The following is a 15,277-nucleotide window of genomic DNA, read 5'->3' on the forward strand; positions in this document are numbered from 1 at the left end:
AGTTCGAATTAAGTTCGAACTAGCGGTTTGCTAGTATAGCGCCTATCAAAGTTAATTCGAACTTACGTCTGTTAGTTCAAATTAAGTTTGTAGTGTAGACATACCCTGAGAGTGAGAAAATAGAGAGGGTAGGGACAGTAAAAGAATTAGCTATAGCATACATACATTGTTATGTGATAGCTGTATTCCTTTTGTTTACAAGGGAGGTCTTTGTGATATTGTGTATCATGGTCTACCCTAAAGGACATATTCCTGTCCATAGTATTCATTACATTAAAAGTGACAGTAAAAAGGAGGGCACAGAAAATAATAGTCAGAGAAGAATGCACGCATTCGTATTCACTTGTTCACCTTTGGAGATTATAACACCATCAAAAGTATATGCAGTTACCATTAAGGATATGAATGTTGGCAAATATTAAAAGACCAGCAAAAAAAGAAAATAAATAGAACTGAAAGAAACTACCGTGAGAAATTAATTTGGAAAACAACAGGTAATTAATTCAATCTATATTTAAATTATTTATATTTCTTGTGTCACATCGAATAAAACACAAGCAACGTAAATTACTAAAAGTGGGGAGAGGACTTTAATGCTATATTAGGTTAAATTGCAAACTGTTCCACTAGTTGTTTCAGTTTTCCTTTTGCTTTTCCTAGAAAAAAGTCTTATAATTTCTACTTATGTATAAGTGAAACAGTCTGCTTCTCTCTGTGCTCAGTCAAGCAAAAATGATAAGTAGAAATTATAAGGGACTTTTTACTAAGAAAAAGTGAACATCAGGTTCAAGTAAGTGAAATAGTCTGCACTTCTCTTTGTGCTTGGTCAAGCAAGAGTGTAAATTATAGAGGCCAAAATTTTCAAATCTGAGTAGCTAAAATTAGGCTCCTACATAAAATAAAATAAAAATAACACAATAAAAGTAGCCTAAGATTCTAAATAGAACAAAGAGGCTTGGATTTCAAAGGTGATGAGCATCTACAACTCCCATTGCAAACCAGGCCACTTTTATTTGTATAAATATAAAGGCCTTATTTTAAATTCTAGGTTTGAAAATTTTAGCTGGAAGAAATTAGTTCAGTGCAGTATGGAACCTCTGTTTCACAGAGCAATAACATTAATCAAAACACTTCCTGGATATTTTGTTCAATAAATCAGCAGAGACTTATTTTAGTACTGTTTTCTCTTGCATGAAGAATGTTTTGATTGTGCTTTACTGAAATTGCATTTGAACGTTATTTTAAGATGCTGCAGTAAATGCTTTACTATAGTTGACTTTTGAAGAATTATCTTTTTTTCAAATTGAAAAGAATCCAAGAAGATTCCTAATCTAGGGCTTATACCCATGACATCCACGATGGTGGAAAAATTTGCTGGAGATATTTTAAGTAGCCTACCATTTTTAAAAAGGTATGTGTCTGTATTACTTTTTTCTTTTTCTGAATATGTATATAAGATTAAATCATTAGGTGTCATGGTTTTGTCATGTTCTAGGAATTTTCATTATATTTTTCTTTTCATAATTTGGTATCAAACATCCCAACCAACATTTTCAAAATATTAATTAAAAATATAAGAAGTGAAAATAGTGTGAGTTAAAGTGTAAAAACAAACAAACAAAACATATTGAAATAACAGAGAAGCATATAATAGTATTTCTGTATATTACAGAATGGTCTTGGGTACTGTTCTCCCTATTTATACAGTTTAGCTCATAAACATGTGCATGTGAGTTTCATGTCTGTCTGTCTGTCTCATACACACACACACACACACACACACACACACACACACACACACACACACACACACACACACTTATAATACATACCCAAAATTTCTGGAATGAAAACCGCTTATCTACACAGAATATGAGGTTTTCTCAGGGACTGAGCTGAAACTGTGGAATGAATTCCCAAAGGAATGAAGGGCCATCGGAGACCGCATTACCTTCCCTTTTAAGTACAAGACACATTTCTTTGGTCTTCCTTCTCCTTTATAAACACATAGCAGTGTGTAAATTAACCTCCTTCAAACTATTCAAACAACCAACACCACCCCTCGAAACCTTTCCGAAACAAAATCACTATATTGCACATACAAATTACCGCTAGTTGGTATCATACAAGAGAGGAACAAACCACAAGTGACAGATATTGGTCACCTAACAACACACTACTGGAAGACACTTGGATACTATCGTGATGTGTACGATATAATAACTGATACATAACAGAATTATATTATTAAAATGTGACACACATTCCTCCATTCTCTGACCACCAAAGACCGACCAAATTTGAAGAGTGTCAACTGAATTTAGCCTGGATTAAAAGAGGGTCAAATCAGGCTGCCAGTGTAAACCATGTTGGGAGCTTTGGTTTGTCGATTAGACTTGCTCCCAAAAAGGTACTGTAGAAGACGTCAGTTGCCAAAATCATGTCCATACTTGGACTCCAATTGCTTCAAACATCAGTTCCTTTAAACAAGAGTTAGCGACATTTTCTAAATATAGATAGAACTGAGACCACCTGGTATGGGAAAGAGTCAGTTAGGTGGTGTGCAACAATATGTAGCAGCATTGTACTGGGGTGAGTTTCACACATAAGAGACATGGAATCACCCTAAATATCTTGTAAGGTAGGAATTCAGGTGCTGATTAAAGTAAGCTGATAGTTATGTATTGCTGCTTCATTGGAATTACAGAGTGAAATCTTGGCCTCACTGAAGTCATTAGGAATTTTTCTTTAACTTCAGTAGAGTTGGGATTTTACCTGCAGACTCTTAAATAGTTTATATTTTTACAATTGCTTGTTCACCATTTTATATTATTCTACATAAGTTCTATCAGCCCAGCAACCTACTGATGTGATATGTACTTTAAAGCACGTATTTTTGGAGAAAAAAAATACTGGAAATAATATACATTATTGATGTGTCTTTTATTGTTAGTGATGACTCTGCTGTTACTTCACTCATTAAACAAAAAGAATTTGATGAACTTCGACACTGGCATTCAGGAAAGCTTCTTAGTGATGATTATGACAGAACAAAGTCCAGTTCTCAAGGTAAAATATAAGACCCCCCCCATACAGATAAAGCTAAAGTGATAGCAATGTAGTTTTATAATTTCAGACAGTGATTTAAAAGTTGCACTAATTTAATGAATCAATGTGTACTGGGGTAAGAATAGTCTTTTCAGTGTGTGTAGTACTTAGCTCAATAGATTTCCAGTCCCTCATTGGAGCACAGAGGTGCTATTGTAGTACAAACAGTGATAATAAATATAAAAAAAGCAACTTGAGTCTGAAGTACTGTTTTCTCAATTTAGAAATAATGAGAAATGCTGAGATTATTTTAGTAAGGCTACTCACATGCCTAAAGTTAAATATTTCTTTAATTATTTAATTATTTAATTGTTTGCAGGATCAATACCATAGGTTAATGAATACTTGCAAAAGTGAAAAGTAGCCATTTCACAAAAATGTACACATTAAAAATAATGCAACAGCTAAACAGTTTTCTTCTTCATATATAAATCAATCACTATTTGATTGACAAGATTTATTATTTTTCCATGACCACGCATCATAGTGTAGGGTCAGCTTTAATTTGTTGCTCTGTAATAAAATTCTATAGTATGTTAATAATATAATTTCTTCTACAGTTTTTGTTTCTATTATGCTAAATAATTATTCTGAATTTATCAGAATTTAAGATTAAATCATGCTTGCTACTACATGAGTATGCTAGAGGAGAGGCTTCAACTGGACTATTGTGTCCAGTTGTGGGCATCACATTTCAGGAAAGAGGTGGACAAACTGGAAGAAGTCCAGAGAACAGCAACAAAAATGATTAAAGGTCTAGAAAATGACCTGTGAGGGAAAATTGAATAAATTAGGTTTGTTTAGTTTGGAGAAAAGAAGACTGAAGGGAGACAATAATAGTTTTCAAATGCATGAAAGATTTTTACAAGAAGTACTGAATGGCTACGTCTACACTGGCCCCTTTTCCGGAAGGGACATGTTAATTTCAGAAGCCGTAATAGGGAAATCCGCGGGGGATTTAAATATCCCCTGCGGCATTTAAATAAAAATGTCCGCCGCTTTTTTCCAGCTTTTAGAAAAGCCGGAAAAGAGCGTCTACACTGGCCCCGATCCTCCGGAAAAAGCGCCCTTTTCCGGAGGATCTTATTCCGGAGGATCTTCAAAGTAGGAATAAGATCCTCCGGAAAAGGGCGATTTTTCCGGAGGATCGGGGCCAGTGTAGACGCTCTTTTCCGGCTTTTCTAAAAGCCGGAAAAAAGCTGCGGACATTTTTATTTAAATGCCGCGGGGGATATTTAAATCCCCCGCAGATTTCCCTATTACGGCTTCTGAAATTAACATGCCCCTTCCGGAAAAGGGGCCAGTGTAGACGTAGCCCATAGGAGAAGAGGCAATGGGCTTAAATTGCAGCAGGAGTGGGCTACATTGTGCATTAGGAAAAATTAGCAAATTGTCAGGATAGTTAAGCACTGGAATAAATTTCCAAGGGAGGCTGTGGAATCTCTCATGATTGGAGATTTTAAAGAGTAGGTTAGACAAACACCTGTGAGGGATGGTCTAGATACAGTAAAACTCCAATTGTCCGGCATCCAGTGGTCCAGCACTCCTGACAGTCCAGCACCAACTGGAACCCGAAAGTGCTCCGGCCAGCTGGACAATTGGAGCTGCTCCGTGCCGCTTCCCCAAGTCCGCTGCTGCCGTTGCTGAAACTGACCAGCGGCGGAATTGGGGAAGCAGTGCAGAGCAGCAGGGGTGCTTCCTGGTTGGTCCCGCAGTGCCGCCCCTCACCCCTCTGCTCGGCGCCCGGCAGCATCCCAGCTGCTCTGCTCCTCACAGCTTTCCCAAATCCGCCGCTGCCGCTGCTGAAACTGACGAGCAGTGGACTTGGGGAAGCCATGGGGCAGAGCAGCTGGGGTGCTGCCGGGTTGGTCCTGCAGCGCTGCCCCTCACCTGTGTGGTGCTGCGGGACCAACCCGGCAGTATCCTAGCTGCTCTGCCCCATGGCTTCCCCAAATCCACCGCTGCTAAAACTGATGAGCGACGGACTTGGGGAAGCCGTGGGGCAGAGCAGCTGGGGTGCTGTTGGATTGGTCCCGCTGCGCTGCTCAGGTGAGGGGCAGCACTGCGGGACCAACCCGGCAGCACCCCAGCTGCTCTGCCCCGCCACTTCCCCAAGTTGCTGCTGCCGCTTGCTGTCACCGGCGGCTGCACGGGGCTTCCCCCGCCTCCCTGCAAAACGGTGGAGGGTTTGCCCCATACCGCGCCGTTCCCTGCCGACCCCCCCATACCCGTCACAGCTCCCCTTCTGGAGTACCTCCTGATACTCCGGCATATCCGATAATCCAGCACCCCCTGGGTTCCAAAAGTGCCAGATTATTGGAAGTCTGCTGTAATACTTAGTCTAGCCATGAGTGCAGGGGACTAGACTAGAAAATCTCTCAAAGTTCCATCCAGTGCTATGATTCTATCATCTCCACTCAACAGCAGACCTGTGGCTCCCTGGAGGACAAAGCAAAGAACAATGAGTTGAACTACTTCATACCTAAATTCTCCTGAGCCTGGGATTGTCCTGCTTCCTCCCTGAATTCTCCTCAAGCTTCAGAGGAGGAAGTTGGTCCACTCAACCTTCTGAGGAGGAGGACTCATAATATTTTAACTGACAAGTTGACAAATTGTGACTTAGAGTGATGATATACTAGGCCTGTACTGGCAAACATGACATTACAACAGATTCTTGATACTTATATGGCCCATATGCTTTAATGTGGCCTTGCTGCTGCTCTGAAATGATGAGTAGGTAAAAAACGAATCCTCCATTGGAACCATCTATTTCTAAACAGCACCACTGGTTCTCTTTCTGGCAATTACAAAGATCTGCTAATGTTATTTGGAGCAGATGGCACCAAATGGCATGACATTTTAAAGCACTTTTGCAGGGGAAGACAAACCCTTCATTCTTCAAAATTCAAAAAATGAAAGGAAGGGAAGTATGTTGGCAGGGAAATGAGGGAGATTGGAAGCATGTATATGTGTATAACATCACTTGTGTATTTTGAAGCAATGTGCAAAGATCCATGGGCCCTTCGAAATAATCAAAAGTTGCAGTCTTTTCTACGCTTTTATGGATCATCACTGGAAGGCAACATTTCAAAAACAATTGTAACCCAATTGGATACTCCAAAGAAGGCTTATTCTGGCACGAAGAACCACAAAAAAAATCATGTAAGACCTGTACAGTATGTCCATATGATAGATCAGTATGATATTAACTGTTTTATGCATGTACTGCACAGTAGTGATTTTTAAAAATTTGCTTTAAACTATCTAGTAGAGGAATTCCTACTATTCTTTTTCTGCCATTGTAAAGGTTCTGTATTTTTTCCAATAATTAGAATATCTGGATTTTCTCTCATTTCTTACTGAAAGAGTTCCCTCCTGCTACATTTCATTGTCCATCTTTCCATTTTATGAATGGCACAATCTTGGTGCCACTGCAGTAAGTGTGAGTTTTGAAGTTGAGTGACGTCCAAATCCTGCATTGAACTCTGTCTGAGTAGATCCTTACTGCAGGATAAATGACTAAGCTCATAATTGGTAAGGGAAGACCATTTTTGTCTTATTAAAAAGAGACTTACACTATTATATTGCTGCTCTCTGCAAGTACTGTAACTGGTAGGTTTATAACTTTTAGGGGACAGATGCACTGGCCACCTCAGAATCAAATAAAATTAACATTTATCACACAGGAAGTGTTGGCAGTAGGAAACATTAATATTTTTGAATAAGAAATCACACAACAAGAAGTGAGGGTGATATTGAAATAGAAAAAGTTAATGTAATAGATACCAAATGCTTTGGGAGGAGATGGGTTGAATGACTGGGGAATATGGGTGGATTAGTAGGATTTGTATTACTAGTATGTTGAAGATATTATTCTGTTACAGTATTGTTTACTCTAAACATTATAAAGCTCCTATAACTCCGGATAAATGCTGGCAAATATGTCAATGAACAAAAAAGTGAATAAGATAAGATACTCTTTTTTTTTAAAAAAAAAACTAGCACAGAATAGGAAAGAGTAGCAGACACAAAGTGGTGGGGAGGATATGATAGGGTGAGGCTATAACAGCTGTTCTGTACAAATTTATGTAGTGGTCAGTGGGTAAGTGGGGCTTACCTGTTTGGAATACCTGCCTACAATGATGAATTTGTGCAGCCTGCAGATAGAACAGAAACAAGAATTTTACAACACTGAAAACATTTTTAGCATTGAAGCAAGATTGGTCTTTTCTTTCTAGAACATTACACACTTTCTGAGGTATAGCTGCACTGACGTCAATGGATCTAGGCCCATTTATACCAACTGAACATTTGTCCCTAATTGTTAAATAATTATGTCATGTGAAATCCCGACCTCACAAAGCCAATAGAGAAACTCTCATTACTTCACTGGGGCCAGGATTACTTATAGAACCTAGGCTATGTCTAGACTGCAAGCCTCTTTCGAAAAAGAGCATCTAGACTACAACCAGTACTTTCGAAAAAGCAAGCCGCTTTTTTGAAAGAGAGCACCCAGGCAGTCTCGATGCTTTCTTTCGAAAAAATACAGTTTGCATTACATAGTGCCTTTTTTCGAAATAGCACTTTCAAAAAAAAGTGTTCTTCCTCGTAAAACGAGGTTTTCTGTGGTTGAAAAAACTGCCACATTCTTTCGATTAACTTTTGAAAGAACATGGCAGCAGTCTAGACTTGGGAAGTTTTTTCGAAAAAAGGCCACTTTTTCGAAAAAAAAACCCTGTAGTCTAGACACACTCCTAATGTTGCAACCTCTACAGTAACAAAAAAGTGCACTAAGGCCCATACTGTGATGAGTACAGGTAAATGTATATCTAGAAATGTATGATATAGTTTGTAATCAAATACAGTTTAGAGATAGCAAAGTAAAAATGGTCGTTGCCTTATCTTGATACTTTAGTGCCTGAATCTCCAATTTCTGCATTGAGTAATACTTTATATAGGCCTAATCCTGTGTTCTTCAGCTAAAATACGGCAATCGTGGTCTGATTTTTATTGGTCTTTGCACCTTGTGTAATTATCCACACCTGTGCAAAATACGTGTAATATACTACTTTTCTGATCTGTTAGTATTGCATTCACTTTCCTTCAATGGAAACACTCTTAAATTGCAATTTTTCCAGGCAGGGGCCATCCGTTATTGTAATATACTAGCAGATTTACCCAGCATTGTTTGGGTCCTTAACTCAAGGGGAGGGGAGAGAGATTTTGAATAATAAAAGGGAAATGCACACACTTTATTTAAATTATTGTATTTTTCAAAAATACAGTGTTATTTTTATAAAGTTAATTTTTATTTTGGATTTCTTTAAAAAAGGAATGGTTACAATTTTTCTGTTCTTCAATCAAGTGTATTTTTTCTTCATCCCTATACACTCTTATCACTCGTTATATTTTAACAAAAAAGGGCTATAATCAATTTTGTTTCCAATAAGATTTTCTGCTAGTTTTCAAACCTTTTAAGCATTAATTTAGCTGTGCCAAAGCATACAACTCCAATTTTTCTGTTTTATCTGTTTTTTGTAAGGTTTATTGAAAAGCAATCATATTCCAGGTTCATCCTATTTTTCTGGCTCATCGTGGTTCAGTTTCTTTGAACATTCACTCAGTTACGTCTATTTTGAGGACTGTACTTGATTTGGTGATTCTGTTTCTTTTCTGTTTGGTTTTATGAGAAGCAATCCCCCTTCCAGGCATGTCCAATTTTCCTGGAACAACCAAACTCTTACATTGATTTAAGATATGATAAGAGGAAGCTATATACCGAATTTGGTTGTCCTACCTCTTACTGTTTAGGAGGCATTCTTGATCAAAGAGACAGACAGATAAATAGACAAACTCTCTAAAATATATAGTAAATCTATGTACACTACCTAGAACAATATGGTTCTAATCCCAGGATTAGGACCTCTGGGTGCTTGCAATACAAATAAATGACTACATAAATTACAAAAAAGCTTAGAATCAAGCACTGTATTTAGTGTTCATGGAAATTGAAATACTAGTGTTTTCCCATGTATAATTGTTAAAATAACTTTAAAAATCAGGGTTGTGCCATAATGTGAAGAAAATGTCCATCAGATAAAACTACTGAGTAACCCCCCGCCCCCAAAAAAAGTATTGGAATTTCTATTAATCCACTGAGTACTGATTTATTTTGAAGATGTTTTATATAAAAGCCAATTTACAGATGAACAGTGATTAATAAATAGTTTTAAGCAGTGAGTTACTTAAAGGTAGTCACACATCAACCTTTGTTGCATTAGATTACTTGTAATACATTAGCATTTGTTCTTTAAAATTTCATAAAAGTGTAAAGTTTTATGTATGTATTATATTTATTTTATTGGCAGAAGACTAAAGCAGAAATAATTATTGAGGAAAACCAAAAAAGAATGAAAGCTGAAGAAGAAAGAAAAGAACAGAAACAATGGGATGCTCTTGCCATTGAAAAGCTAATACAAGAGAATTTTAACTCTGGAATAAGTAAACTAGAGGATTTTCTGAAGAAGTGTCAAAGCACTTCTGTGAAATGTACTGCAGAAATGACAGTACTTAATACTTGCTTTGAACTGTGGCTAGAACAATGCAAAGACCAAGGTATGTGAAAGCATATTTGGGTCTTTTTGGAGGGGTTAGCAGCCATCTTTTCATACTTCAGAAGAAAATTCTAATAAACTTGCCGATCTTAAGTTATTGGGCTTTAGTTTTAAGAGTACATGGCTAGCTGATGTGAGTATTCAGGGGACGAGAGTGCAAGAAGCCTGCCTGTAACCCTCTAGCACAGGAAATGTGTGCATCTGGACTATCTTTCAGGGGATTTGTGTGGCTATGGAGAAGGGAATATGTATCTGCCATGTGGTATTTTAGCTCATCATTTTGGTGTCTTATGTGTACTGTAATGGGGTATGTCTACACCTGCACCCTATTTCAAAATAGGGATGCAAATGAAGACATTCGAAATTGCAAATGAAGCCGGGATTTAAATATCTCACGTTTCATTTGCATATTTGCATTACAGTGCTATTTTGAAATAGTGTTTTTTTCTAAATAAAATGCGCTGTGTAGACGTGTTATTTCGAGAGAAAACCCTTCTCTCAGAATAACCCTTATTCCTCATAAAATGAGGTTTAACAATTATTCCGAGAGAAGGGTTTTCTCTCGAAATAACGCATCTACACAGAGCATTTTATTTCAAAATAGTGCTATTTTGAAATAGTGCCATAATGCGAATATGCAAATGAAGCATGGGATATTTAAATCCCGGCTTCATTTGCAATTTTGAATGTCTTCATTTGCATCCCTATTTCGAAAGAGGGTACAAGTGTAGACATACCCATGGTCTTCCATAATCAGGGCATTCCAGATTTTGTTAAATTGGTTTTGTATCAGAGGGCACAGGATCACCAATTGGCTGCTGCTTCCAGTCATATAATGACAAAAATTGCATCCATTTTGAGGTTCTGTGTACCATATCAGGTCTGTGGAATTCTACGCAAAGTAGAGCAAGACTGAATTTCACAGTTATATATATATATCCAAAATCTGTGTTAGAAGGTAGAGTATTTCACGGCATATGAATTGGAATATCGTATGCCATTGCCTGAGAATCAAAGGGAAAATCAGCTGCAAAGAAGAGCTTTGGCCCCGTTATAGTAGTGAATTGGATTCAGGTCTTTCTGAAAAGCCCTTGTGCAATCTTTGTTACTTTTGCCTGTGAAATGCATAAATGATAATCACCAACCATGGATCATAGTATGGATTGTGAAGGTACAAAACAATTTTCAGTGGAAAAAGCTGGGTCTAGAACTCATTGTTTATGGGTTTGTAGTTTAGCTTATCATTCATTAGACTAATCAAAGTCTTGCTCAGCTTGCTTTTTCAGGGCGTGTCCACACTGCAGGGCAAAAATAGAATTAAGATATGCAACTTTAGCTACTTCAATTCCGTAGCTGAAGTTGAAATAGCTTACTCTGGCTTTTGGCACTGTCTACACAGAAGGAAGTCAAAGGAAGAACACTCTTCCTTCCGCTTCCCTTACTCCTTTTGAAATGAGGGTTACATTAGTAGAAGTAAGAAGTCCTCCATCTCAACATAATTTCGGAATAACAGCTTGCTGTGTAACTATGTTATTTCAAAGTAATGTCAGTTATTCCGAAATAATGCTGCTTTGTAGATATACACTAAAAGCTGTGTGATGGCTAGAACTTTTCATGTCATTATGAAACTACATATAGCTAGGGCCCAAACATGGATTTTCATGATCAGTTTGTGAGAGCTTGCAACAATGGTTTAGTAAGTGACAGGAGCAAAAGAAGAATACCAAAATTCTGAGAGGATCATCATGGAAAACATATATTTATGGTAACATCAAACCCTGTTCCCACTTTCCATCTTCTATTCTCCCATATCATGGTGTAGAGGATAAACTCCAAACACACTGTAGCATTATATTCCCCTATGATTAAATACAAGATCTGGACACCTGATAAATATATTTTTAGAGCAGTACACATGTTCTAACATGGTAATGAGGTGTAAACAAAAAAGGATTTTTTAAAAAAATTCCAAACTCCCACCTACAAGCACTGTCCATGAAAGGAGGCAAATGTGTAATGCTTCAGAGTATATTTTTTATTTTGTGCATTTTGATGTATACATAAAATTTAAAAGCTCCTATCCAGAGCTCTAGACAACTTTGCCTTAAATTCAAAATACAAGCCAAGTAATGCAAACAAAAATATGTAGTTTCTGTCCCTCTTTCATCCTCCAGAAAAGAAAACATTCTAGCTATAGATCCCAATTCTCAATGCCCAGACTTCAGCCATCAGTACATATATATGTGTAGAAAAATGTGGAAAGAAGTGGGCTTTGTAGCTTGTCCTGAAGCTCCATAGAGTTGAACTATTTTGAATGTGTCTCTCACCACACAGCCTGGGATTAAAATAAATCATAAATTGTCTGCAAAGGTATCCCTTACCAGGACTGCTTCTTAGTCATTTTCATTCTTTTGCCTCCAAGAAAATCTTGAGAACTTGTCTATGACATCAAATTATGATCATATAGGGTACAACTGTACTGTAATAAAAAAGCTGTAGCACACCCGTGGCTGGCCTTGGTCAGCTGACTCAGGTTGAAGGGCTTAGGCTGAAGGCCTAAAAATTGCACCATTGATGTTTGAGTTTGAGCTAGAACCTGAGATCTGAGACCATCCTCCTGACCCGCATTTGCACAGAGCCCATGCAGCTGTGATGCTTATTTGGCTCTTGTATGGAGGGTTCTGTCACTTCTCAAAAGAACAAAAATATTTTTGAATTTATTGAGATTATCAATATTTTGTTTTTTAAGGAAAGAGAGTAAAAGATATAAATATAGCTGTTGAAGTAATGAAAAGAACACATTCCTTGCTGGAAAAATGTAAAAATGTATTGGAGAAGACAGATTATCAAAAGATTGTAAGATGCCTTAGATACTTTGGATTTGACAATTTAGCATCTACTTTGGATTCTTCCCAGGTAATGTCTGTATAACAATTTTACTATTCTACATGCATGTAAGTTAATCTCTGCAGTAGTTTTGGTCATATAATTTTTTCAGAATATTTACAGTAGCATAGAAAATTGTATTAAAAATACTATTTAGATTGCAAAGTCAAGTACTTGAAATGTAGGAAATACCAGATTTATGACTGCCCCTATTTCTGCACCCTTGCACACTTTGTGCAACTGAGTAAGGCAGAGGCTCATGGTAAAACATGTGATAATGTAAAAGCTGCATTGTGATATATATGCACAGTAGGGCCAAATAATGATTGCACAGGCAACTGTAAATCTGTCATTTCCTAACTTTCAAGCGTTTGATTTTTGCCACCTACATAACATTGTTTTAACAGTTTGATTATTTAAAACATTTCTTAAGTGTGTTTTTAAAGAAAATAGCAGTTGTTGACTCGAGTCCCACGACTTGAACTCGAGTCTAATTTAAGTCACCTAGGTGACTCAACTTGAGACTTGACTTGGGTTCATTGTTTGTGACTTGAGACTCGCTAATTTTGTTAAATCGACTCGGTGAAAAAATTGTCCAAAAATGCTGATATTGATGGCTTGTACAAAAGTGACTTGACATTTTTAAAATTAAGACTTGAGATTTGACTTGGGACTTGACTCGAAAGTGACTTTAGGGACTTAAGAATCGACTTGAGACTTGAACTGTAGTGACTTTAGACTTGACTTAGACTTGACCATGACGACTTGAAGACAACACTGGAAAATGGTAAGGACAAATTCTATTATGTGCAAGTGGAAGAAGCATATCATTGTGCAGCATTAATTCACACCTGAACTTTCATCATTACACAATATTTCTACCACTTAACCTACAGGTAGAGCCCTGCAAATCCACAGATATCTGCTTTATATCCTCAGGTATCCACATCTGTGGCTGTGGATGCATAAACCCATGGTTCATTTTTGTGGAAGTGAATGTAGATACAAACGTTGCATCTAGAACTCTGCAAATAGCACATATCTGCTTTATATCCATAGGTATCCACATCTGTGGATCATTTCTGAAAATGTGGCAGTATATACCAATGTATCCCTTCAGGGCTCTACCAACAGGCATCACAACATTAGTTGGCAGTTGGAGAAGGCAGTTATCTCAGGCTACATCTATACTGCAGCTTTTTGTCAGCAGATACAATACAAATGAAGCACTCATTAGCATTTTCACACTGTCATTTGCATATTCTCTGCCAATGCTTTTTGCAGAAGAGATTTTTGCACAAAACCAAGCAGTGTAGACGAGGCCATTTTGTGCAACCCCCCCTTTTTTGCGTAACTCCCCCCTACACCTGACTCCGAGATTGAGAGTTTGTAGACTCAGCCACCACACCAGCTTGAGAGGGATAGAGCTGGCAACACTGGAAGGTAGGAAGGATAAGGGGACCCCTGAAAGTGGTGGAGGTGGGGTGGGTCCTTCAGTGGCACAATGGATAAGGCATCTGCCTTGGCAGCTTGGGGTATAGGGCTTGGATTGGATCTTGCTCAAAAGGTTTTTTTTGCTCAAAACGGCCCCATCTACATTGCTTGTTTTTGCGTAAAAACCTCTTCCGCAAAAAGCATCGGCAGAGATTATGCAAATGACAGCATGACAAATGCTAATGAGCACTTCATTTGCATTGTCTCTGCCAACAAAAGGCTGCAGTGAGACATAGCCTCAGAGGGAAGTTGGTTTGCTAGGTCCAAGAGTGATCATGGATGGACGTTGGTTTGATAACTCTCTCTTTCCCATTTCCTTCTCTATCCAGGAGTAGGGGAAGCTCTTGATTTACTTCTTGCCTTCAAAAAGGATGGACTACAAGGGTCAAGGGCTAGAACTAAGGGGCTTGTTTGTTTTGTCCTCTGCCCCTACATCCTCTACCAAATAGCATATAGGAGGGTTACATGCTAGACCTGAAAGGAGGAGTGAAGCCTGGCTCTATTCGTCTCCTACAACAGCTCCAACAGCACTTCAACCATGCTTTAGTGGCTGCCTCATCCTAGAATGTTCATCTTTAATTATTATAATTATTATGAGCTACACAATTTTCCTGAGGAACAAAAATGAGAAAAGGGAAATGGAGATGTTAAAAATCTGTCAGCAAAATTTGTCAAACTTAAAGGGCAGAAAAAGAAACTTCTGCTTGATAGATAAGCCACTGTATAATAATATGAAAGCCTACTGCAAACAATGGAGGTGTTAGAAAGTCTCAAAGAAATGATCTCAAGAACTTTTATAAAACAAAATTGTAGACCACTTAAATATAGGACTTGCTACTGACTCCCTATGGGTACGTCTAGACTACCGCGTTTTGTCGACGGAAGTTTTGTCGACAGATACTGTCGACAAAACTTCCGTCGACAAAGAGCGTCCAGACACATTGAGTTCTGGCGACAAAGCAAGCTGCTTTGTCGACAGAACTCCATAGTCTGGACGCAATGTTACAGGCAATAACACCTTCTGTCGACAGAGTTCTGTTGACAGAAGGTGTTATGCCTCGTAAAATGAGGTATACCAGCGTCGACAAAACTGCTGAGTTCTGTCGACATTATGTCGACAGAACTCAGCGGTACTGTCGACGCTGGTATAGTTTTGTCGACAAAAGTCCACTTTT

General features: G+C 38.0%; 1 protein-coding gene across 2 annotated transcripts in view; it reads left to right on the forward strand.

Moving 5' to 3' along the window:
* The window catches only part of DDX60 (DExD/H-box helicase 60), an 83,106-nt gene that overhangs the window by 24,914 nt on the left and 42,915 nt on the right, over positions 1-15,277 (forward strand). The window contains exons 11-15 of one of the 2 annotated variants that reach the window (XM_089777934.1): positions 1,312-1,411; positions 2,954-3,069; positions 6,107-6,270; positions 9,477-9,723; positions 12,472-12,638. In XM_089777934.1, the coding sequence (XP_089634060.1) occupies positions 1,312-1,411; positions 2,954-3,069; positions 6,107-6,270; positions 9,477-9,723; positions 12,472-12,638 (794 nt within the window). The remainder of the gene's footprint in view (positions 1-1,311; positions 1,412-2,953; positions 3,070-6,106; positions 6,271-9,476; positions 9,724-12,471; positions 12,639-15,277) is intronic. The other variant, XM_075930185.2, reaches the window with a different exon arrangement.

Source organism: Pelodiscus sinensis, chromosome 4 (genome assembly GCF_052426305.1).
Source record: "Pelodiscus sinensis isolate ZL-2025 chromosome 4, ASM5242630v1, whole genome shotgun sequence".
In the NCBI taxonomy this organism is placed as follows: Eukaryota; Metazoa; Chordata; order Testudines; family Trionychidae; genus Pelodiscus; species Pelodiscus sinensis.